Source organism: Camelus ferus, chromosome 2 (assembly GCF_009834535.1).
Source record: "Camelus ferus isolate YT-003-E chromosome 2, BCGSAC_Cfer_1.0, whole genome shotgun sequence".
Lineage (NCBI taxonomy): Eukaryota > Metazoa > Chordata > Mammalia > Artiodactyla > Camelidae > Camelus > Camelus ferus.
In genome coordinates this window covers 116,427,517-116,451,702 of record NC_045697.1, presented here as the reverse complement: position 1 = coordinate 116,451,702, position 24,186 = coordinate 116,427,517, and the positions used below count along the sequence as shown (strand labels likewise).

The window sequence follows — 24,186 nt, the reverse complement described above, 5'->3', positions numbered from 1 at the left end:
GCGTCACCTGTGACCTGGACCAGTGCCTCACCCGAGCTGGGCAGACTGACCTCTCCTTCCTCATAGAGACGTTTACCGCAGTGATGGGACAGTTTACTGACTGGTTTGTGTGTTGACCTTCCCTACCAGATTGTGAGCATCTGGAGGTAGGAGCTGGATCTGGTTGGCTTCTGTTTCTGGTGACTTTCACGGCACCGGGGTCCAGCCAGGCTCCGAGGGCAGGCATGGTCCCCGGGGCTCAGGTCTCAGGGCTCCTTCCCAGCCAGGCTGCCGACGGTCAGGATTGATTCTTTCACACCACACGTTTCTTTTACAAAAACAAAAAAGACCTACATATCACCTACTTTTTAAAGACGAAAAAAGTTACAGCCAACATCCGATATCAGTTTCTTCTGGGGAAGTAACAGTGGGAGACGTTTAATTGGAATCATTTTAAAATTCTGTCCTTAGGTCAGCATTATGTATTAAAGCTGCTGGTGAGAACGTGAACCTTCCAGAACTTTTTTTCTGCTATACTCTTGACCACAGGACAGCAATTCAGAGGTGAATTTTTTTTTTTTTTTGTAGCTCTTCCAAAACAAAAAACCAGGCACTTTGTGAAGCTGTATCAGTACAAAATAGGGGAAGAAAGAAAAGCCAGCTAATTTGCAAATCGGTTTTCCTGTTAGTCAGCTTCCTGAGCTCCTGACCTGGCAAAAAAGAAATGAAGAATTCCAAATATGTTACTACCATCTATTTACATAACTTTTTCTTGCCTAAATAGCCCGTTACTGGGCAGGAAATAATGAATATTTGTGCCAACCGGGTGAACGTAGTTTCCCCTCCCCCGACCCTGTGTGCCTGCACTTCCAGGAGACAGTCATAGGGCCCCCGCACTGTTCTGAGAAGGGTTTCTCTTTGTATTTAGGAGCTTGTTTTGAGAGTGAGAAGAGGGGCAGTAGGGGCAGAAGAGCCCAGACGAGGGCTTACGGGAGCTGGGGGGACGTTACGCGAACACAGCGAGGTCATCACGGGAGCAGGAGTCACGCTTTGTTCGCAGCTGCATCCCGGTGCCTGGGATGCTGGGCGCGTGGACGGTGCCCGCCGGTCTTTGTTGTGATCATTATCGTGGGCTTTGTGTGACCTTTTCTCTGACCGTGTGGAGTTCCCTGTCACATTCTCAGATCACAAGACGGCGCCTGAAACTCCTCCCTTGAACCTATTTTGACTATTTTTGTTTCCTTGCGGGAGAGCAAAAGGCAAAGCATTCTTGAAGGGTCCTTCCCTCATAGACCAGGTTTCAACACAGACACCCCCAAGCCCCTTCCAGCCTGACCCCTGCTGTCGCTCGAGAGGAATCGGACTCCAGCACCGTGGGTCCTGGAGGACGTGGCCAGTCGCCCTGCAGCAAATCACCACCACTGCCCTCACCCTTACTGGCAGGACTCCTGGAAACCCTGGGTTCCCCAGTCAGGGCTGCCTCTCCGCTTGCCCCGAAAATGGTTCCCTCCACCAGCGTTAGTTCTCTCCTGAAACACAGGTCAGGACACGTCGTGCTCTTTCTTAGAAAGTTTGATTGGCACGTACACCACTGCGTGTGGAGCAGACATACAGTCCTTGACTCCGTGGTCCAGGCCCTCCATCCGTGGTCCCCAAACTCACCAGCCTCCTCTTCTGTGCAGCTGTTCTGCACTAGAGCCTCTCCCAACCCCCAGGATGGTGGGTGACTTTGGACCCCTCGACTCTGTGTCTGCCCCGCCTCCGTCTGCCTTGACTCCCCCCAGGCACCACACGTCCAGTCCCCGAATCCTCCATCCCCTCATTAGTCCCCTGCTTCTGGGGACGTTTCTGTCCCCTCTCCTGCCTTGTCCTCTTGTTTTCAGGTTGTCTCTTCCAGCTCCTTGAGAGGAGGGACTCACACATTGCTTCCCTGTCGTGTCCCCCGAGTGCCAGTGTCCCTGGGTTCTCCTGGGCTTGTAGAGGCACGTCCCCAGGCTCCGTCCCCGTCATCACATGGCCATCTCCCCTCTGGGTCTGTGACAGGTTTCCCTCCTCCTGTGTATACACCATTCACTGGATTAGGACCCGTCCTAACCTGGTGTGGTCTCAGATCACACTTGCAGAGACCCCGTTTCCAACCAAGGTCATATTCAGAGGTGCCAGGAATTAGGAACTGATTATATCTTCTGGGGGAGCACACTTCAACCACGACACATGATTGTATCTATTGTATCTATTTTAGAGACAGTATGTTTTCTGTGCTTAGAATCGTCTGAACCGTTGCTTATCACCTTTCAGATACTTAACTGAGACTTTGGCCACTCGCTTCCCACTCTTAATGAGTAGTTCTAGAAGTAAGACCTGGTTTTACCTCCGACCAGGCAAATCTTAGCATCATGGAATTTTCAGACTGGGTAGGGTCCATGTAAGTCCTTTCATTTAAATTTTGCAGTAGGAAAAGGTAGACCAGTCACCTTATTTTCTTGTGCCTCAGGTCATACAGCTGTAACCATAAAGTTGACAAATACAGTGTCCCCCCGTGCCAGAGACAACGGTCTTACTTTGCTTTCAACAAAAGCAGAGAAATGTGGTGTTTCTGATTAGAATCAATGTCTTTAAAATACTAGCCAGAAAGAATATGAAAATGAATATACGTATGCATATGCATGACTGGGACACTGTGCTGTACACCAGAAATGGACACATTGTAACTGCCTGTACTTCAATTAAGAAAAAAAAATACTACCCATATATTTTAAGGCAAAAGCCCTGGGCTAGCTTTTCGCCCTCTCCGAGTCAGGCAGAAAGGAGCCGTGGTAGGTGCTCAGGGAAGCTCGAGGGTGACCAGTGCTTGGGTGTTGAAGGGAAGGTGAATGTGAAGGGCGCGTGCGTGCCCGTGGCTGCAGGTAACTCAGGGACGTGGGGAAAGAGCTGGCAGAGAACGGGAGACACGCACAGGTATCTCCCATGACCTTCCCGGTGGGCCCAGGGATGGAGCCTATGGGGGACGGAGCTGAGTGCGCTCCCAGGCCCGCCCCTCCCAGAACACTGGTTTAATCTCCTGTGTTTTCATCCCAAGGTGCTCGCCTGTAATCCCCCTACCAGTCGTGGGGAGTGTCAGAATTACAGCTGGGTGTTCAGATTCACATGCAAGAAGAACAGAGTTTTCCTTACATTTTAGAAACTACTTTGGAAGGTATTTTGATCACAAAGTGGACAGTCTGACATCCATCCTTTCCCCTTCTGATATCTTTTATTTTCACCTTTTTAAGTTGGAAAATAACATGAAACATTTAATAAGATGTCGTTATTAAATGTTAGCTCTTCCAGACAGGCTAGCCTCGGTTCGATTAATAGCCGAGTCAGGGTCACCCCTCAAAAATAAGGACTGAGCAGCTTGCTTTGTAAATTATAGTGCTGTTTTGGCAAAATGTAATTGTTGGGCAACAAGAAAACAGAGAGCAATGAAATCTTTGTTGATGTTTTTCTCTTTTTCTTTCTTTCTTTTTAAAATGGGTGTCCTGGGGGTTGAACCCAGGACCTCGTGCATGCCGAGCACGTGCTCTACCCCTGAGCTGCACCTGTCCATCCCCAGGTTTTTTCACTTTTCGTGGCTTCAGCCTGTGAGCCCAGTTTTCATTGTTGCGGAGGGTGTTTTAATGACCTGGTGTAGTTCTAAAGTGTCGGGGTTTGGGGCACAGTCGTCAGGGCTTGTTTGGTTGGAAGTGACGGGAAGCTCGCTGTGGGAACCCTGCTCCCGGGAACAGCTGGCTGCCCCCTCACCTCTGTGTCCCTCCCCACGACCCCATTCTCAGGCGGGCTCTCAACCCACGATGGCCGAAACGGGCCCCAGAAGCTCAGGGCAACCCTTAGATTCACGCAGCCAGGGTGGGGCCGTGCGGAGCAGCCTGGCCTGGAACACAGGCGGTCTGGACTGAGAGAAAGAGGAAAACAGCTTCTGAAACAAACTCACAGCGTCGTGTCCAGACTGGGAGGCAGGGGTGCTGGGCAGGGCGGCTCGGCGTACAGGTTGCGCGAAGACAGTGCAGCCAGCACTGTGTGTTTTCTGGTGCTAGGATTTGAGAAAACAAATCTGCTCCCATAAAAGAGCGTATTCAGTGGTGACCACCACCGCCTGAAAATGCCTGAAAAAGGGAAGGACCAACGACGCGTAGTTTGAGATTGGGGACCAGTTTTTTTTTTTTTTTAAATGGTAATAGTAACAATTCTAAAAACTTTAAGGAATTACCATTTTGGAGCCCTTACCTGTGTGAAGCCCTGTTTTATGTATTTCACGTAATTCCTCCAGCAGCTTTGTGAAGTGGGGGTTACGACCCTCATTGTGCTGGTGAAGAAATGGAATCTGGGAGAACTGGGGTTTGAATCCACGTCTCTGACTTCACTCTGTTAAGCTGTCTCTTACTTTAAAGTGTGCCTTTGTCTGTCTGCCTGTCTGTCTGTCATCTAACTGTCCATCTGTCGTCCCTCCTCTTCCACTGTTCTCAGCACTCAGGACCCTTTGTCTTGGGGCCACCTGTGGGGCCCACACTGACCCAGTCAGCTCCGCCCCCAGGCACACCTGCCCCTTCCTCCCCCCCTGTGCCTGTCACTCTGGCCTTCAATTAAAGGGCCTGACTCGGAATAAATTCTGTTTGTCCTTCCTGCTTCTGGTCTTAATCTATCCAGCCCTGTCTTCCTCAGAGCAGCAGATTGAATTTTTTTTAAAGTGTAGACCCAAGTTTACCCACCTGTTGACCTTGGCTTCTCTTTGCCCTCCGGGGTGCCCGTCCGCCTGCCCCTCCAGCCCACTCCCTCTCTCCACCATTTTTACTTTCTCTTCTGGGCCTGTCCTTCTCTTACCCTGACCCTCCCTCTTCCCGTTGTGTTCTTCATTCTCACACTCCTTAACCTCTGCTTCTTCAAGTCTGTGGGAAACACCATGTCCTTAAATCCTTAGGGACCTCCCTGCCCCTCTCCCACCCCTGCAGTCTGAAAACGTGAGAGTCTCATTACATCCTGTCTTTTTTGCACTTAGGACAGTCTGTAGTTATTCATGGATTCTTGGTGCTTAGCCCAGTGTCCCCACTAGAGCATGTCCTCCTGAGGGCAGGGACCAGACTTCCAGCGTCCAGCGCGGTGACCGGGACATCACCGGCTCTCAGATCTGTGCCGGGCGGGTCGGCAGGCTAGTGACCGAGGATGCCCAGAGCAGTGCGCTTCAGATGACTGGCTGTCTCAGCTGTCACGTTCTGATTTCACTTACCACTCTGGCACGAAGCTGAGTGGGGAGCAGCTTTGTCCTGGTGGCTTTTGGTTTGCTCAGGAGCAAGCTGTGCCTCCTTTAGTGCTGATAGTTATGGTGTGCGGTGCAGATGTGCACAGAACTCCTGTGTCAGAGCCACGCTGGCAGGACCTGCTAAGTTTCAGGATATGTAATTGCTCGCAGTTTGGCCTGAGCCTAGGTGGCTGGGAGTGGAGGACTGTGGGCCGTCCTGGCGGGCTCCAGATTCCCTGCCACTGTGCAGAGGCATGGGCACTCCAGACCTTGGGTGGGCCTCTCTTGGAACCCAGGCCCCCAAGATTCAGCTCTCCACACGCCTCTGCCCTCCTGCCCGCCGTCTTTGCCCAGAGTTGCTTTGGAAGGAGACGCTTTCTCTCCAGGGATGTGCTGTTTGAGCAGTCTTCCCAGCCTGTGTCATGGGCACTGGGAGCATTTGGATGGTCCTTCGGGGTCTACACCCGGGACCGTGTGCCCCCAGTTGGAAGGGATGGTGCCCGCTGTGCACGGTGGCTTTCCCGGCACCCGGGCATCCCGGCCGGGAGACTTCCTCCCTTTCTCTCTCCATGGTCCTGCCAGGTGTTGCAGCTGACATGACCTCTTTCTCTTCTTGTTAATCCATAGCTGGTCCTGTTCTGAGTTCGACCTGAATGAGATTCGCCTGATCGTTTACCAGGACTGCGAAAGGAGGGGCAGGCAAGTCTTGTTCGATTCCAAAGCTGTTCAAAAGATTGAAGAGGCAGCAGCTCAGGTATGAAATGTGGGTTTGCTTTCATCGTTTTTGTTCATGCTGTGAGCGCCCTTGCTGAGCAGCCATGTGTTAATCCATCGTCCTCTCTTTGGGCTGTATCGTGCAGCACCATTAATGGTTCAGAAGAAACCCAGGTGGAGCCACCACCCCGCCCACCACGTTTGTGTTCTCACTAATACACACAGCCGAGACTGAGCAAGTGATGGTGACAGATGTAAGCAGTGTAAGTAGGTATTGCTAGAAGTGAATTTGCCGGCGAGTCACAGTCCAATAGGATTTTGGCGCCAAATACGTGCCGTGTGTAACGGGAAAAGTGAGGACTGTAAAATTCATGAAGTGTTAGCCTGAAGGGAAGGTACAGGTCATCCTGTCTGGCATTTCTCATAGATAGTAAGAGGTGTTATACAGCACTGGATTAAACAAGTAAACAGCTCTCCTCGCTACAGGGCTTCAGTGTGCCAACATGCACTGTCATCTTCGAAAGGGAGTGTGCCTCCAGCCTGTCTGACCAAGGAAGCTTTTATTTATTTTCTCTTTTTAGTAGAGGGCTGGTGGTGGAGCTGGTGGAGGTGGTGGTGGTGGTGTTGGAGGTGGTGGTGGACGTGGTGGTGATGATGGTGGAGGGGATGGTGGTGGTGGAGGTGGTGGTGATGGTGGTGGAGGGGATGGTGGTGGAGGTGGAGGTGGTGGAGGTGATGATGATGATGGTGGAGGTGGAGGTGGTGGAGGTGATGATGATGACGGTGGAGGTGGTTGTGGTGTGATGGTGGTGGAGGTGGTGGTGAGCGCGGTGTGGGTGTGGGGGGTCTGGAGCTGGGTAAAGTGAGGACAGAGCAGCTCTTGATCCCTTGGAGCCAGAACAGAAAAAGTGGAGTGACATGTCCAGGTAGGAGCAGAGTCTGGTCCTCCCTGTGAGTCTCAGGGACATCCTCCAGAGTACTTCTTAGTTGTGGCCTTTCTAACAGTTGTTCAGAAGTCTCCAAAGTAAAAAAAAGCCCCTTGTGTGCATTGTGTTCACATTCAGTCACCTGCTGCTGTGTTGATGGAACCCCGGCAGTGGGAGAATATGCGGCTGAGGGAGGGAATGGTCTGCATCACGGTCTCCGTCTCATCGGAGCGGAGATCTTCTCCTGCCTCTGATAAGCACCGTTTCTGCAGGAAGTGTCTGCTTAGAGGCAGCCACCTGGGCAGGCTCGGCGGGCTTTAGCGTGGGTGCCCAGCCAGGTAGCTGATCACTCCCGTAGTCGCCGGGCTTGTTAGGTGAGGTGGGGAGGCATGAGAAACCTCGTAGGTGATTCACCCAGAGGCCCTCCTGGCAGGTTGGTCTCAAAGCTGAGGTGAGCCAGGACTTGCCCGTCAGTTTGGTGAGCAGGATGTGGTTTCCCACAGCACTGCCTGTTTCCCCGAAGGCCCTGCCCAGTGGTTGACCACGCACAGGTGGAGGGAAAACAGTTCTCACCGGTTTCCAGAGGGAACCAGAACCTTCACTCTGTTGGAGCAGCGATGACCCTGGAGTCTGGAACTGAAGCTTCCTTGGAAGCTCTCAGGAATTGAAAAGACAGCTGGGTCCGGGGAGGTTTGTGACTTGCCCAGGGCTGCAGAAGGCATCCGGTCTCGGCTCTGCTCACTGTCCAGGGGCGGTTGCCGATCGTGGACCTCTTGGCAGGTTGTCCCCAGCTGGGAGCCTGGTAGCCTGGGGCGGGTGTGGACTGCCTGCCCCACCAGGCCCCTGCGGGCTGTGCTCCTGGCTTAAGTGGTGCTAAGAGGCAGGCGGATCTGCAGGGGGTGAGGAGGGTGTGTCACGTGTTCAGGGACAGCTGTGGAGGCACTTCCTCACGTGCTTTGCCCATGTTCAACCCCTACCCCTTGGCAAGCACATGACTGCAGGCATTTGCATCCGACCACCCGTGTGACTGTCACGTGAAGATTAGATAAGCTGCGGTTGCATTCATGTTTTTCTGAGCAAAAGCTGCGTGAAGAAAAAGCAAATCAGAGTAGAAGCAACTTACCCTAGAGGGCGAGGGTGCTCCTGGGGGGAGGACTCCATTCTGGTGTGGGAGAAGCGGGGACGTTAGCAAAGGTGCGCCTTTATACCTTTGTGTCCCTGTCACAAAAGTCAGCAGTGAGCCCGTGTGGGGAGCGTGGAATAGCCAGTCCCTCCAACCCCTGACCTTTGAAGGCCAGGTGGCCGGCACACGCTGGGGCATCCAGGGGCCCCTGCTGCAGAGTTCTGGCTTCGTCTTTCCCAAGTCGACCTTGTGACTTTCTTTCCTGCGCCTTTACTGCTGCGGGAGCTGTGTCCCAAACACGGGCCTGTCTTTCCAGGTTAATAGGGGGCTTTCTCAGTTCCATCTGCTTGGTAGAAGTTTGCTTCTGAAGCAAGGGCTCTGCCCGCGTCGGTTTTGTAGATGACGACTCGACGTGGCAAAATCTCTAAGACAAGCACAGAGGGCAGACCTCATGGATGATTTTAAAATATGAATCGAAACAGAAGATATTTGAGTTACTTGAAGACAATAGTCTGCATACATAACCCGCCACCTTCTGTCTGTCCCCCTTCCTGAGTGCTCGCCTCTTCCAAGTGTTTCAGACTCTCAGGAACCATGTTTTTGTCCTTGTTAGAAAGGAAAAAACCCAAACTCTGGTTTTCTGCACAGCACAGGCACCACAGGACAGGAGGTTGTAATGAGGGAACCCCCAGTAATGCGTGTGTCGGAACCAGTATTCTTAGCGTGGCTGACCCTGCCCTCCCTCTTCCAGAGAGCGGAGGATGTGCCGGTGAAGGCGTCGGCCAAGTGCTGCCAGCGAGGCGGGGGCAGCAGCCTCTCTGCCCACGGTGCCCCCTGGGCGTCCGCGCAGCCGGCCAAGGAGCAGCTCCCAAAGTACCAGGTAACACACCCCTCCTGCCCGGAGTGCCCTGGGGCCGAGTTCAGGTACTGCCAGCTCTCCTCGGGGATGATGGCTGCTTGGCAGTTCAGCTCCAGGAATAAGAGATTAAGTGTTCAAACGCCAGTGCTGGGTCCACACGTTGGCTTTTCCCTCTCGGTAGAAGCTACTGCGCACGGGCAGCGGTGATCGGGAACAACGCAGCGCGAATGAGGAAGAAATATTGCAGCTAGGGTGAACCCTCCTGTTTTGCTTCCTTTGCAGTCAGAACCAAATTAACACATGTGCATTTTCCAGTTTTGTTACACGAACTCTAAGGATTCTGGGATGTGTATCCTAAGAAAATAGCGCTTCCCGCTAAAAGGAAGGGAACCTTGTGTAGGAGCAGACGGAGAGGCCAGACCTACCTTGAGTGTGAAGGAGAGAGGGCTGGTGGCATTTTTCATGCTGTGTGTGTGTGTGTGCGCGCGCGCGTGTGTGTGCGTGTAAGCCAGCAGAGGACAGGAATTAGGGTTCCCGAGGAATACTGACTGACTAGGTCTAAGGGAGGAAGTGTTTCATCAGTGCTGACTGGCAGAAGGATGCTGCTTGAGCCAGGATATATCAGGGTTTTTTGGGGGGTGGGGAGGAGCCATGTAGAGTTTTGCCTACTATGTTGTGTAGCTGGACCAGCAAAGCCAGGGAAGTCACCAGGGGCCACAGGTCTACAGCGCTCTGTCAATTTCACGGTCTCAGGACTTGCGCTGCGCGTCAGCCCTCGCCCTGCCGGGCTCCTGGTCTCAAAGCAGTTATGTGGTTAAACCAGTACAGGGTGAGACTTTCAGCTCATGGGGAATCACAGTTGGCGTGTGGACCTGGTACCCCAAGAAAAAGCAGGTTACGAAGTGGAGGTGCTGGGCGCAAGTCATGAGTAAAGAATGTGAAAGCCTGTTGGTTGCTGTCTGCGGGGAGTGAGAAGAGGTCGGTGTGCGCTGTAACCAGAGAGGAGCCCTGTTAGATAAGGCTGAGAGATTTGTGTTTCTCTTTCCTCCTCTGCAAACATGTATAAGGGGGCGTGTATGTGTGTGTGTGTGTGTGTTCGTGTGAATACATGTGTGTGTGTGTGTGCATTTGAGGTTTAAAAAAAAGAAGAGCATGTTAATTCAAGAGCGATTGGCGTGGTTTTGCTAGAGCAGAAGGAGGAGCAGCAGGAGGCGGCCACTGGTTTTGGCCCAGCTGTGCGGGGTGCACACGCACACCTGTCCTCTTCATTGGTGTGTCACCAGCTCTTAGAGTAGGAGCTGAGGATCCTGTATCCGAGTGATTGAAAAAGAGCATTAAGTCCACTGGATACAGGAGAGATGGTTAAGAAAGCCAGCTGGGAGGACGGAGGCACCACCAGAGCAGTCTGAACACTGGGGAGGGGGTGGGGGGGTGGGCAGCACCGTCCCCCCCACCCCCAATGACAAAAGGGGCACAAAGGACTACTCAGGAGTTAGGGGGTCAAATATTTTAAAAATATTTTTGTGAAATGTTAAGGTCACGAGACCGTCCGTGATCCTTGGGACCCACAAACCCTGCCGGCCCCACCTGGCATCTTTGTTCAACACTGTTGCTCATTTGGTTGAGTCATCCAGACCGTGCTTCTCTCCAGGCCGTGTTCTTAGCTCCACGAGAAGCGCTCCCCTGTCTTCTTCCGTCTTTCCATCTTTCTGTTTAGCGTTTGTAAGCGGGGATAATGAAAATGTTTGTTTCTCAGAGCAAGGTAAAAATGAGCTCAGATTAAACACTTGGGTCCTGCACGGAGAGGGTGTGTGTAAAGAAGAAACCGTGATGGTTAGTGATACCTGGGGGGAGCAGGCAGTCGCCCCCGGGCCTGAGACACTGAGATGAGCGGGGCTGCCCCGAGCAGCATCTCTCCTGCCAGCCGCTCTGGAGGTCGCCCTCCTCTGCGTTCACTGCCTGTGACGTGACTCTGGGTTTCTTCCCTGGCGCCCAGTACACCCGGCCGGCGTCTGACGTCAGCATGCTGGGGGAGATGATGTTCGGCTCGGTCGCCATGAGCTACCAAGGCCCCACCTTAAAGATACACTACATACGGTGAGTTTGGTCTGCCTCTGCGTGCTGGACGAGGGGTGCTGGGGCGGGCTCCTCCGCTCAGAAATGCACTGCTCCCTCTCCTTCTGTTTCTGTCTTTCCCTCCAGATCCCCTCCACAGCTGATGATCAGTAAAGTGTTCTCCGCTAGAATGGGCAGCTTCTGCGGGAGTACAAACAAGTGAGTGGGGGGCCTCGCCCCCCGTCTTCCTAGGTGGCTCTTTCTGGGGAGGGCAGTTCTTTGAGGCCCTGAGGGTTTCTGAGATGGGAAGCAGGGTGCGTCCCCATTCCCCGAGGGGTTTTAAAGCAGCCATGTGTCCAAGACACAGTGAGCTCCTATGAAAAGGCCTTGGACCTTACCAGGTGGCCGTAAAGACAAGCTACTGTCTAGATGGGGGTACTGGGGTCCCCATCTGCTACCTGCCATGTTCCTCCTGCCCGTCACCAAGTGCTCGTTCCCTGGAGAATGAAAAGTGAAGGGGGAAGAGAAGGGACCGCAGCGAGGAGTTCATGGGCGCTCCTGATACCACTTTGTCTTTAAAAGAAGCCTTGTCTGTTAGTCTGTTCACCGATTCCTTTCTAAAGGAACGAGGCACAGGGTGAGACCCTCAGGCCTAGAGGCACCAGGACGGCAGGAGGGTTGCTGTTCTTGTGTCCATCTGAGTCATCACGCAGACTCCGGGGTCGGCTGGGACTTGGCCAGGCAGTATTCCGATGGTCACTCCCGAGCTTCCCCTCCAGTCTTAATGTTACTCTTCTGTGCAGACTAAGAATGCATGAATGTCTGACCTAACTCTTACTCTGGGACGTGTGTTCATATATTTTCAATTTTTCAAGCAGAAATATTTCATATACTTCTTAGAACATCGGTTAACTTGGGTCAGGTTGAAAGAAATGTTTGTTATAAATTAAAGGGGTGTTCTCAGGGGTCAGATGAAGGCTGTTATTTTTTACAATCCTGGGAAATTAAAAGTATATTCCTCTGCAAATATCTGGGTACCATTCAGTAAGTCAGCTTACTCTTCAACAAAATAACGAATTTACTTGTTTGAGCATTTAACGTTGGATTGTCCTGACTTAAGCCAGGTTATGCATTGATGTTTATTTCTTGTGAGATATTCTTTTTCGACCCTTGATATAACCTGAACATTTATTACACTAACTCCCTCTGATAAAATACCGAGCTCAGGTTTAAGTAAAAATGATTTTGGCCTCATTATGCTCTATTATCCTCGAAATCTTTATCTGTTCTGAACTACAATGAATTATTAAAATCTGCTTCTCTCATGCGTGTGTTTATGAGTCATTCTAACTTTTTAGAAGTTGTGAAACCAAACTCCGATAGGGAGCAAAATTTCTGTTATATCCTCCTTCTGAAAAAAAGTGGCTGAATTGCTCAGAGATGTTAACAAGGAGTTAAAATGGATCGCATTTTGAGAGTTTATGTAGACTTGCCCTTGAAATGAGAGGCAGTGTCCTAGGTGTCAGTCACTAAAGCAAGGCTTGTAGAGTTTGCTGTCCCCCATCAGATGACGTGGAATTGTCTGGAACGTGTCGTTTAGTTTTCCAGGTTGAACCACCTCCGAAGAACCTGTCTTGTCTTTTCCTCCAACAAATTCCCCCAAAGCTTAATCCCCTTTGGCAGATGTGAGACTTTATTAACTTACTGAGGAAAGTCTGACCAGCAGATAGGATGTCTGTATCTGACAGTCCTCGTGTTCTTCTCCCCTTGACCTTCCGTCCCTCTCTGGATTTAGCTTGCAAGACAGCTTTGAATACATCAACCAAGATCCCAACTTGGGGAAACTGAACACAAATCAGAACAATCTGGGTCCCTGTCGTCCCGGAAGCAACCTAGGTAAAATCCGCCGTGTGGCTGGGCTCTTTCTTTCTGGGAACCACTCTCGTGGGCGTGCATTCGCTTTCTGAGTGTCTGTGGTGGTGTTGTTCTCTGTGTATTTATTTTGCCCCATCTTTAATCCGTGTTTCTCTGTGTGTGTGTGTGCTGTGTCCGCCCTCCCGTGTGTCTCCACCTCCAGGGCCACTGCAGTCCTGGGGCAGCAGACAGCTGCAGGGGGGCGCTGAAGGAGGACCTCTCCGGCTCACCCGCAGCGCCTCTTTCTTTGCAGGTTTGTGTGGAATGCTGAGCCCAGGGGGACCCCCCCACCCCCACCGCACAGCAATACATCCTGGGCAGGTTCTTAGAAAACAAAATCCTATTTGGTGCCTCTCGAGAAACCCAAGGGGCTCTTGAGATGTCCGTTCCAAACGTTGCCAAGTTCCTGGTGTTTTGAAAATTCCACCAGTGAACCTCTCTCACCCACGGCTCTGCTAACAGCCCAGCGTGAGCTAATTGTGATCTAAAACGAGCCCTTCGTGTTTCTAAGAGGACAACATTCTGTGATTTTCCTCCACCTCTTCTGCTGCTGTGAACCGTTTCTCTTGGCCGTGGTGTCTCTGGTCCATTTCTTTACCCGCACCCTTTCTTGCACAGAATGTCTTCAAAATCACTCTAATAAGAGCATGGATGACCCCCCCACACACTCCCTCATCTCTCTCTCACCCGCTAGCATTTAAGTAGTTGAAATGTACTTTCCAGCTTCTTGACAGATGTAATCACCTCGAGGTGTCTCTGGGCTGCGTCTGTTCTGAGATGGCCCAGCCTCCCAGCTAAAGCTGTCGCGCGTCTGCCGCACTCTGGCGAGCTTAACACGTGTGGGAACCTTCGTTACTGACACTCAAAGTGGTTGGTGGCAAGTGGCGTTCTACGCTGTTTGCCTCGGTAACCTGAAAACCTGCGTGGCTAACGGGCACCCTCCCACCTACTTCAGCACGAGGATGGCATGTGTGCATGCTCTCCTGCAAACTGGGAAAATAAACGTGCTTCACAAAGTAGCCGCGGGTGCCACAGGCAGGCAGCGGGTGGGTTCCTCGGGCGCGGAAGCCTCCCCGTAGCAACACATCACCCCCCTGGAGTCTACTTCAAAGTGAGTGGAAGTCTTTTCTGTCTGCCAAGACAGTGGGTTAGAAACAGAGGAGCCCCTTTTATGTTAATGAGATGGTTTTCAAGCCCGTCTCCTCTCCAGGTTGTCCCCAGCCACTGCTAAGACCAGCTCCAAAGCAGTTTGGGAATGCAGCGCTATTTAAATACTAATAACGAGGAAGACGGCTGGAACAACCTGCCTGAGCACGCTTGTCCGTGGCACCCACTGCACGCGCAGTTTACTGTTCCGTTTCTCTGAGAGACAAGTGTCCCTCAGAGAGGCTTCTCTGCTGCAGTGGGGCAGGGACAGGCCGGTGGGGACTTGATTCTGTTTCCCGCCTCCTCTCACCAAAGTCCATAATGGCCTGAACTTTGCTCTCTGGCGCATCTCTCTGTAAACCCGAGCCAGTCATTGCGGGCTGTCGCCTGCCCTGAGACGCAAACGTCACAGCAGATTTTAGACGGCTGGCTCTTCGGAGAGCCCAGTAACGTAGCTTCCTTTGCCTTTTCCTCAGCACACAGCACTCCTGTGGACATGCCGAGCAGAGGACAGAATGAGGACAGGGACAGCGGCATTGCCCGATCAGGTACGCCTTTCCTCCTCCTGGGGTGCCTGCCCGCTGGGACCATCCCAGGGCCTCCCGTGTTGAAGCTCCGGGACTGACGCACAGCGTGTGGTGCACGTGGGCCGGTTTCTCCTGACGCCCACACCCCTGGGAGACTCCTGTGCTTGGGGAGGTTTCTTTTTAGAGGGAAACCTCCTGGAGCCAGTCATTCTGGGAACTTGCTTGCTGAGCACTGAGCGCGGAATCGGGGGAAGGACCGGGTCTGTGGGAGTAAGTCTGTCCACCACCGTGAGTGGGGCTGCCAGCTGACTTGTCACCCTTCCTTCTGTCCTGGTGCCACGCTGGCCTGGGTCTCATCCCCAGGACTCCCTCCCTCCTGGTGTCAAGCCTTAAACTTTCCTAGTGCTGCTTTTAGGATCTGTGGGTTTCTGCTTTTGCCCACGATTCTGCTGTTGGTTTTTGATTTGTGGTTCAGATCCAAAATAGCGTCCATGCTGCTGAAAGAAGGGTGCTGAATGAATGATCTGAAATTCGGGGGTTCGGGGGCATGTGGGCTGAGTGCCTGCAGAGTCGGGGCACCTGCCCGTCTCTCCAGTGACATGGGCCACCTGCCTGCAGGGGTCCAGGCTCGGTGCCTTCGCTCACTGGCTTCCCGCTCAGGTGCTCTCGGAGGAGCCCTGGGTCCCGAGCGCCTGGTCCCTGCACCGCTCAGCGCAGCCCTGCCCCGCTTTACAGACGAAAGGGAGTTTGCTACTGAGTCAGCCTGTTTGGTTTGTTTGTGTCACAGAGTGGAAGGGACGCAGCATTTTATTAATGGTTAAATGACATGACACTAGTAGATTCATTTTGGTCTTCCTAATCCTTCCGCACGTCAAGTTGGGTGGTGACCTGTTGGGCGGAAGTGTAGTTAATTCCTGTTGATTAGACCTCTGTCATTTTCATTTGTAGCAATTTTTGTACAAACATAAAATCTGAGAAAGTGAGGAGCTTACGAGGTGCCCAGAGAACTGTTTTACTTTTTGTGTGTGCTTGATGATTCTCGGGGAAACTTCATCATGGGGCCCGGTCAGCATCCCCTCCGCAGGTGTGTCCAACGTCTCTGAGTTACATCCGTCCGTCAGTTACTCAGGGCTGTGAGGCTCCTCCTCCTCCTCCTCCCCCTCCGCCTCCTCCCAGGGCTGGCCTGGGGCGGGCTTTGTTCTGGCTGAACTTCCAGGGAAGAAGATGTGGGCACCACCGTGGAACCGAGATCACTCTCAGTCAGAACTGCTGCCCGAGTGGCTCATAGAATTTAGTATGTTGGGCCTGGTGTGGCGTGTGCTCTTTACCTCTCTGCGAAAGAAAGAAAGAGAGGAAGACAACTGTCCACCGTTTACCGGGGGCCCATTCTGACCCTGACCCGCAGGGTTCCTGCAGGAACCTCCCTGTGTTTATGTGTGTTTTGCCCCTTCTTGTTCCAGAAGAGATTAAAGAGACACCGAGGGAGCTGGTCCACCAGACACGTCGGGCAGCTTTGGAGGTTCCCAGCTCACGTCTCGGTTTATGCCATAATTGATGTAAAGGGTTCGTGTTGTACATGTCAGAATCCCATTGGTTTGGTACCGTTCAGATTGTCAGTTGCTCCTGAAACTAGCTTTCCTTGCCCTTTGAGAAGCAGGAGCATTGAGGAGCGAAGTTTGAATTGGAGGGAGAGGTCTGTCACAGCCGGGTCTCAGTTTTCCTGTGGGGGTCGGGGGAGCAGGCGTGAGCCCTGGCCTCTCTGGCGGCATGGCCCCTGGCCCAGGAGTCTCTCCTTCCAGGCTCCAGCTCTCCTGCTGGAGGAAGGGCGGGTGTGGGGCTGCAGGTGGTCTCCCTTCTCTTGGAGGATGTGCTCACCTTTCTTAGTGGGAGCTGCTCTTAGATTGGGGTGAGGGTCACCCCCGGGGAGGGCAGCCCTCTGCTAAGTCCTCTTGTGTCCCCACTGTGATTTGGTCTCCAGGTCTCTCCTGGTGACGTCACCTGCATCGTGCGGGGACCAAGGTCCTAGTCCTGGAGCAGAACAGGGACTCCCAGTGTTTGACTGAATTGGCAGCAGTAGGAGATGTAGAGAAATTAAAGATGTTGATGATTTCTTTCTCCTGTAGTTTTTAACCTCGTATCTGAAGAGTTGAGAGATGGGGGGAATATTTTTAAACAGGTTTTGTTTTTCAGAGCAGTTTTTAAAAAATTTTTATTTAAAAAAATTTTTTTAATTGAAGTAGTTTCTGGTGTACAGCACAATGCCCCAGTCATGCATATACACACATAGATTCATTTTCACATTCTTTTTCATTAAAGGTTGTTACAAGATATTGAATATATTTTCCTGTACTGTACAGAAGAAATTTGTTTTTTGAATCTATTTTTATATATAGTGGCCAACATTTGCAAATCTGAATCTCCCAAGCTCATCCCTTCTCACCCCCTTTCCCTGGTAACCACAAGATTGTTTACCGTGTTCAGAGCAGTTTTAGATTTGCAGGAAAACCGAGATGGGAGCACAGGGGTTCCCAGCCTGCCCCGTCACTAACGTCTTACACAGTGCAGTGCACTCGTCCTAGTGACTGAACCCAGATCGACATGTTATTATTCTCTGAAGCCCACAGTCTACTTCCAAGTCCTTGGTTCTTACCCAGTGTCGTTTTCCTGTTCCAGGACCGGGTCCCCTTTGTTGTCACCGCCTGTAGTTCCCTCCAGGCTGGGGTGTTTCTCAGACTTCTTTGTCGTGACGACTCTCACAGCTTTGAGAAGTAGTGGGCGGGTGTTGTGCGGAATGCCGGCTGTTAGGATGTGTTTGGTGTTTTCGGCGTGGCTAGACGGGGGTGACGGGTGTCTGGAAGAAGGATCACAGAGGTGAAGTGCCACTCTCATCACATCACATAAGGGTGCGTGCAGTCAGCCTAAGTCGTGACCGTGACGTTGGCCTTGGGCACCTGGCGGAGTCGGGTGTGTCCAGCTTCTCCCTGTCCCCTAACTCGGACCCCTCACAGCAACTCAGGAAGGAGGTCACCGTGTAGCCCACACCTACAGCTGGAGACTGTGCCTGCTCCTGGGGGCAGAGCCCTCATCCACTGTGCCTCCCTCATCCATCCATCCACCCACCCACCCTTCTGTATCAATGTGGACTCAGATATTTATTTTTCAAATGGGTCATCACAATACCACCTTATTTTGTTGCTCTGAGTCCTCCAGCTTTGGGTTTGGGAACCATGGCTCCTGTGTTTCTTTAACATACCAGTCCCGTGTGTGTGTGTGTGTGTGTGTGTGTGTAGCACTTCTGACCTTCTGTCCAGACTGGATGCTCCAGATCTGCCTTGTATATTTTCTACCCAAGTCCCGGAGTCAGTCTTGTCTTCATGGAGTCCTGGCTGTCACTGGAGGATGGAATTAGATTCCGAGGTCAGGACACAAGGTGTGCTTGCTGCCACTGGAGTGTCGTCTATTACAAGCCCGCTCAAGACATTAAGCCACATGTGTTTACTGAGTAACATTACCACCACCTCCTCTACCTCCACCTCCACCACCACCACCACCATCACTACCACAGTGACAGGTCACCACCACCACCGTCACCATCACCACCACCACCACCACTACCAGACAAAATGGGGGAAGAAAAAGAGAAAATCCAAGCACTGTGTATACAGCTCTGACCACAGGAAGCTTTTAACAAACTCAGACTTTGGACTCTGCCTAGAAATTGTTTTCTAATGCCTTGCCCCTGTCATACTTATCAATTGAGGCAGGCATCCCTGTCCTGCACGTCATCATCTGCTCATTTTCAGGCAGCGTTTCTTGAGCATCTTACGTGCCAGACATTTTTGCAGGCTGTGGGACAGATCAGTGATCCAATAGACATGATCCCCTATGTCCTGATGGAGTTTATATTCAGTGAAGGACACGTGGGTCATAGTCAATGAAATGCAGGCAAGTATTCATCACTGAGCTGGAAAGGGTGCTTGGGAGGCCTCTCCAAGGAGATGAAATTTCAGCTGACTTGAGTGCCCCTGGTAACCAGCCTCACGGAGACCAGAGCAGAGAGCGAGTTAGGCCAGGGGGGCGGAGACAGAGGGGGGACAGGCCATGCAGTCTGCGTGTAAGGACTGGCAAGACCGCGTGCACCAGGAGCCCAGGGGAGGTGGATGCAGTGAGATGCTGGTACAAGTTGAGCTTGGAGAGGAAGGAGATGCTGACCCCGTTCACGTAGCTTTACTTTGCCAGGAGCGTTCCCAGATACACACAGACCCGTCTGTCCAAGCTGCAGAAGCGACAGAAGGCTGGGAGCACTCCCGGCGTCCTTGCCCAAGGTGCCTCCTTGCAGGTGGGGGGTGTGGCAGGTCCGAACCCGCGGTTCTGGGCCAGCGTTCGCACTTGCCCTGAACGTGGGCCAGAGCCCTGCCCCTCCACCCTCCGGGCGTGCTGCTGCGCCTTTGATCCCGTGATCACGGATTCCAGCTGCATCAGCGAGTCAGTGGGAATTCTCCCACTGGAGAAATGACAGCAGCATCTGAGCTCCAACCCTCAGTCTTCCCTTTCCAGGGTCCAGGTGGTTCCCTGTGACTCACCACCTTCTGTGGGTCTCCTGTGCTTCCTCGGGCATCTTTGTTTCTTCTTCTCCCCTAGCGCGTGAGCTCCCTGAGAGCGGAGATGCACCTCCTGTGTCTGCTGACTGCTCTGTCCCCCGAGGCCAAGTCCACCCGGCACACAAATTGAAGATGCTCAAAGGATGTTTGAATCAGGGCAGTGGGGATGTATATGTCCCCGTATATACAGGGAGAAATGCACATAGGTTTTTGAAAGAGTTATTAATATATCCAGCTACTTTCATTCAGAACACCTGGGCAGCCCTTCCCACGGCTGGGTCTCCTGGCTTTTAAGTCTTAGTTGAGATGCCCCATTTTCACAAGGCTGTTCTCCAACCGCTGATTAGAAAGTTTACCTTGACCACCCCCGTAAATCTTTGCCCTAGCTGCTTCAAGAAAATCGTATGACCTTGTCACAATCTGAAATCAGGATGTTTATTTATTCCATGCTCAGGAAACATGTGTCATAACAGTTTCAGGGCATTATTTCTTCAGATCCAAAGTCTGCAGCCAGATCATCAGTCCAGTGTTTCTAGTAAACTCTCCCAATAGCAACCATATTTCCAAAGAAAGTTAAACATTGATCTTGAACTTGCACGACAAATGACACAGGCCCAAGAAGAGCCAGCAATCAGCATTCTTAAGCCATTAGACTTACTCTCTGTTCTCACTGCACATTTCAGCAGCAATAACTAGATGTTCGTGGAAGAGCTCCCCCTCCGCCAGAAGGGTGGGGATGGAGGCACCAACCACTTTCTTACTAATGTGCAGAACTGCAGAAGCCTTTGCAAGCTGTATGTCTTACCGTTTTTTTTTTTCTAATCAGAAAAGTATTCTGAAAAGGAAAGTGAGACTAACGACATTAAGGCGTGTTAGACAGAGCACTTGTAAAGCTGAAACAGCCTATGACGAGTTTCATTCAAAAGTCTCCCGTCTTACAAGTGAGGCATCAACTGGAGGATGTCTTTGCCAGCTCCCCTTCCCCCCCGATAACCATAAGTTTGTTTTCTATGTCTGTGAGTCTCTTTCTGCTTTGTAAATAAATTCATTTATGTCTTCCATAAAAATTGTTATTCAGCGTTTTATAGTGAGGATAAGAGGACATCCTCCTCGGGTTTTTTTTATTATTATTTTAATTTTTTGCCTTTCCTTTTCATGTCTGTATTACAAGTTCTAGGTCTTTCCATAATTAAGTAATCAGAATGAATGACCTTTGAGTACTCCGAAATGTCTTCCTTAATGCACCTTTGCCAAGAATGATCAGAGAGAGAGCACAGCTGACATTTATTGTGTGGGGCGCCGGGCTAAGCGTTTGACTTGAATTGATGTGTTTAATCCTCACAGGAACCTTCTGAGATAGGTCAGTGGCTTGCAGACTTTTCATTTGTCTGCAGCCCACGTGAATGCATTTCACATCATGATCCAGTAACAAGCATCTTTATACATAACAAACAAAAGTGTCCTCCCTTCATGTTAATGCTACAATCTACTCTATTTTCTTTTCTGCTCCTTTTTTTTTTTTAAATGCTGGTTTTGATCCACTAAACAATCCCTAACCAACTACAAATTGCACCCCTCCTGAAACACACTGAGACGCGGTCCTTTCCTGCCCCCGTCTCACAGATGAGAACGCTGACAGGTTAGGCGAGCTGCCCTCGTAGCAGCGCTGGGGTCTGAGCAGGAATCCGGGCTCTTCCTCGCTTCACTGAACCCAGGGACGCAGCAGCACACTGCCCAGCACACACTGGACCTTGGGGTCGTCTCCACCTGCTTCTCTGATAGGGAAGAAGTGTTTCTGGTACAAGTACTGGCCCTCAATCCTGTCCTCCACCTGCCAAGGAGGTGATTTGCTTGGCCTGACACCGGGAGAGAGACAGGGAACCTTGAAGGTGTGGGAATAAGGGACAAGAATCTCCTGCGTCTTACAAGGGGCTTTGGGAACCTGGGGGCAGGCATAAGTGTCTAATTAGGGTTTTTTATTAAGTAATTTTGTGTGACTTTGAGAGAAAATTCTCTTCTCTCCCCCTTCAGAATTCTCGGTAACGCTACCTGCCTGATGCTGTTTGGAACAGGGATTTGATTTTGGAAGTTTGAGTCCAGCCTCAAGGCTGAAACCTGGTCGTCTGCTGGCGCCAGCCTCATCTGGTGACACCAGTGCAGAAGCGCCATCCGTTTGCAAACGTTTACTAATTGTCTGTTGTGTCCCCGGCGCTGTCCTGGGTACAAGGATCAAAGATGAATAAGATCTAGCAGGCATGTGTTCTGTGCATCGGACCAGATCAGAGGAAGAGCATGTTAGAGATGCTCGTGGCACCGGAGCCGTTGGCATCCTAGCTGTGTGGGACTCCAGCCTGGCGGCCGTGCAGCTCCATGGGGGACCCCAGGTGCACACACAATGCCTGGCACACCGTAGACACCGGACTTGCCACCAAGTCACTGTGGCAGGATTCTGGAACTCAGGCCGAGGGACTCGGCTTATTGCCATCTGCCTGTAGAGTATAAATAGGAATATGATGGCTCATGTGGAGAAACTGCCTTCCAAGTGCTACCCACGAGCGTAGTATACCGCGTTTAGTGAAATCCGTGTCCTCTGCCCCGTGCGTGACTCGCTTCTGAAAATGTTGACCGGCCGTTGTAACGTTCCCTCCTCCACTAGACCGAGTAACGTTTTGGTGTCTTGGTCCCTGAGCCCTGGGGCAGTAAAAGGAGAAAAATTCCATCTCCTCCTGTTCTTCTAAACCAGCAGCCCCCACCCAGCAGCTGGGGTTTGAAAGATGCTCTTTGCCTGTCCGGATGGGGGCTGGTCGGGCTGGCGCGCGCCTCACGCTTACTGCGAGACCTGGTGCAGCTCGGGGACCACGTACAGGAGGAAGCAGAGAGGCTGGGAGGCAAATGAGTAATCCAGGCAGAAAATCTGCTCGGTGCTAGAGGTTGTGCCTTCACAGCTGGGGAGTGGCAGGGCTGGGGGAGGGTGGGTGGTGTTGTGTATTTGGGGGTTGAGGGCAGGAGGGGCTCCTTTTTAGCCTGGATTTCACCTCAAAATACAGAGTGAAGAAGTCGTCAGGAAGGGAAGTGTGTGTAGGTGAACAGCATGCACGGCTTCCGTCACCGGGGAGCAGTACCGTAGTTGGGTGCACCCCGCCGTCAGAGACCTGCCGTGTGCACAGACCGGGGGAGCAGCAGTTGTTTGCATTTGCCGTGGTGCCCTGGCTGTGTCTGCAACCCTGTTCTCCCTTTTAAAGGACGTTTCTTGGCTGTACAGCCGTCTTAGAGAAGCCAGTCCCCCTGCTGAGGGTGGCTGGGAGGGCCTGAAGGTTGAGGTGACCTGGCTTGTGTTTCAAAGTGCAGGTTCAGGTGGCCTCGCTGAGCTCAGCTTTCGGACTTTCTGCCCCACAGCCTCACTCAGCAGCCTTCTGGTCACCCCTTTCCCATCTCCGAGCTCCTCGACGTCCTCTTCCAGCAGTTACCAGCGCCGCTGGCTCCGAAGTCAGACGACACGTCTGGAAAACGGCATCCCGCCGAGGAGGTGAGCTGCGGGTCCCTCTTGCTGAGGCGGGTGCCGGGGGGTGGGGGGCCGCCCACTGAGACGGGCATGCGGTGGGCACCTGCCACCCACGCAGACACTGGCTCCCGCTCAGCCTGAAAGTTCACAAATTAGAGGTTTCATGGAAAGAAAAAAAATTTTTAAAAAAACAAAAATCTCCTGGTTTGGAGGACACTGGGAAATACCCGCGTAGCTGTGAGGGGGCCAGATTCGTCCATTGGAAATGAGCCTGCTCTGTCTTTTCTGGCTCCCTGAGATGTGGCTTTTGTGAATTAGGAGGGTGGAGTACAGCTTTCCTTGGCCGACAGTGACACCAGTGTGGTCTTTGAAAATATCCAGACTCGAGGCTTGTGACAGACTCTCTTTAGAAAACTTAGATTCTTAAACTCAACAGCCATGAGCCTGATTATGAAGAGGTTCGGCCTCAGGATACTTTCTGTCTTCATTTAAGTGGGTTTAGTTATGTTGCAAAATGGACATTTTGGACTTAGTGCAATGTTACATCTACAGCGTCCAGCCTCTTCTTCCAACAATCCAAAAACTTAAAAGGGAATTAAGGTAGGTTGTACCTATGAAGATGCATATGTCAGATGGTGGACTTTGTAATTGACCAGTAATCGCCACGCGCGGGGATCTGTGACGGGGTAAACGTGAATTCGTCCACACATCTGCACCGAAGATGATACGCATATAAACGAGGGTGTGGAGACCCTAAGTGATAAGCACTTGAGAGGCGTCAGGTGTTTTAGTGTTGGGGGCAGGGGAGCTTCATGGAAGAGGTGATACTGAAAGGACACGGTGGGAAACGAGGGGCCGAGGCATGTGCAGCGCAACTGTGCTGGCCCCCTTCTCCCGCGGCCCCACCACCCCAGGGAGCTGGACAGAGAGAAGGAATTACATCAACTCACTGGCTGAGGAGCGGCTCCTTGGGTAGTGGGCTTGGAACTGAGTGGTTAAGCGCCTGGAGTTGGTGTGGGGCCAGGAACTTGCTCCCGCTTGTGGATGCAGGTGAGAAGGAGGTGCCATGTCCCCCTCAGCAGTGTGATGGCTGTGCTCACACCACAAGTCAGGTCAGGCGGGACAGAGCTGGCAGAGGAAATGCCGCCAGTGTGGCTGTTGTCACCATCCCCATCCCCACATCCCCATCCCTGTCCCCACATCCCTGTCCCTTCGTCCCCCATCTCTGCCTCCCGCATCCCCATCCCCTTCCCCGTCTCTGTCCCCATCCCTGTGTCCCTGTCCCCACATCCCCATCCCCGCGCCCCCGTCCCTGCAGCTGCCAGAAGGCACCCCTGGCCCTGCGTCATCATGACAGCTTCTGGGATTGGAGGACACAGGTGGTCTTATCCACTGGTTTCACCGTGGTTCAGGCCCTTTTTGCTTTCTTTCCATTTTGTATTTTTACTTTTTATGATAATTGGTATCCATGATAAGAAATTTATTTTTTCTTTTTTACTCTTTTAACTCTTTTTTTAGATTTTTAAATTTTTAACTTTTATTATTTTTTTTTTAATGGAGGCACT

The 24,186-nt window shown here is 51.9% G+C and overlaps 1 protein-coding gene across 5 annotated transcripts in view; it reads left to right on the top strand.

The window, feature by feature from the left end:
- The window catches only part of FNIP2 (folliculin interacting protein 2), a 106,152-nt gene that overhangs the window by 47,838 nt on the left and 34,128 nt on the right, over positions 1–24,186 (top strand). For 3 of the 5 annotated variants that reach the window (XM_032465874.1, XM_032465864.1, XM_032465897.1), the window contains exons 2-9: positions 5,882–6,008; positions 8,769–8,897; positions 10,873–10,973; positions 11,079–11,150; positions 12,727–12,827; positions 13,009–13,098; positions 14,468–14,539; positions 22,516–22,645. In XM_032465874.1, coding sequence (XP_032321765.1) covers positions 5,882–6,008; positions 8,769–8,897; positions 10,873–10,973; positions 11,079–11,150; positions 12,727–12,827; positions 13,009–13,098; positions 14,468–14,539; positions 22,516–22,645 — 822 coding nt within the window. The remainder of the gene's footprint in view (positions 1–5,881; positions 6,009–8,768; positions 8,898–10,872; positions 10,974–11,078; positions 11,151–12,726; positions 12,828–13,008; positions 13,099–14,467; positions 14,540–22,515; positions 22,646–24,186) is intronic. The other 2 variants (XM_032465892.1, XM_032465885.1) reach the window with 1 other exon arrangement.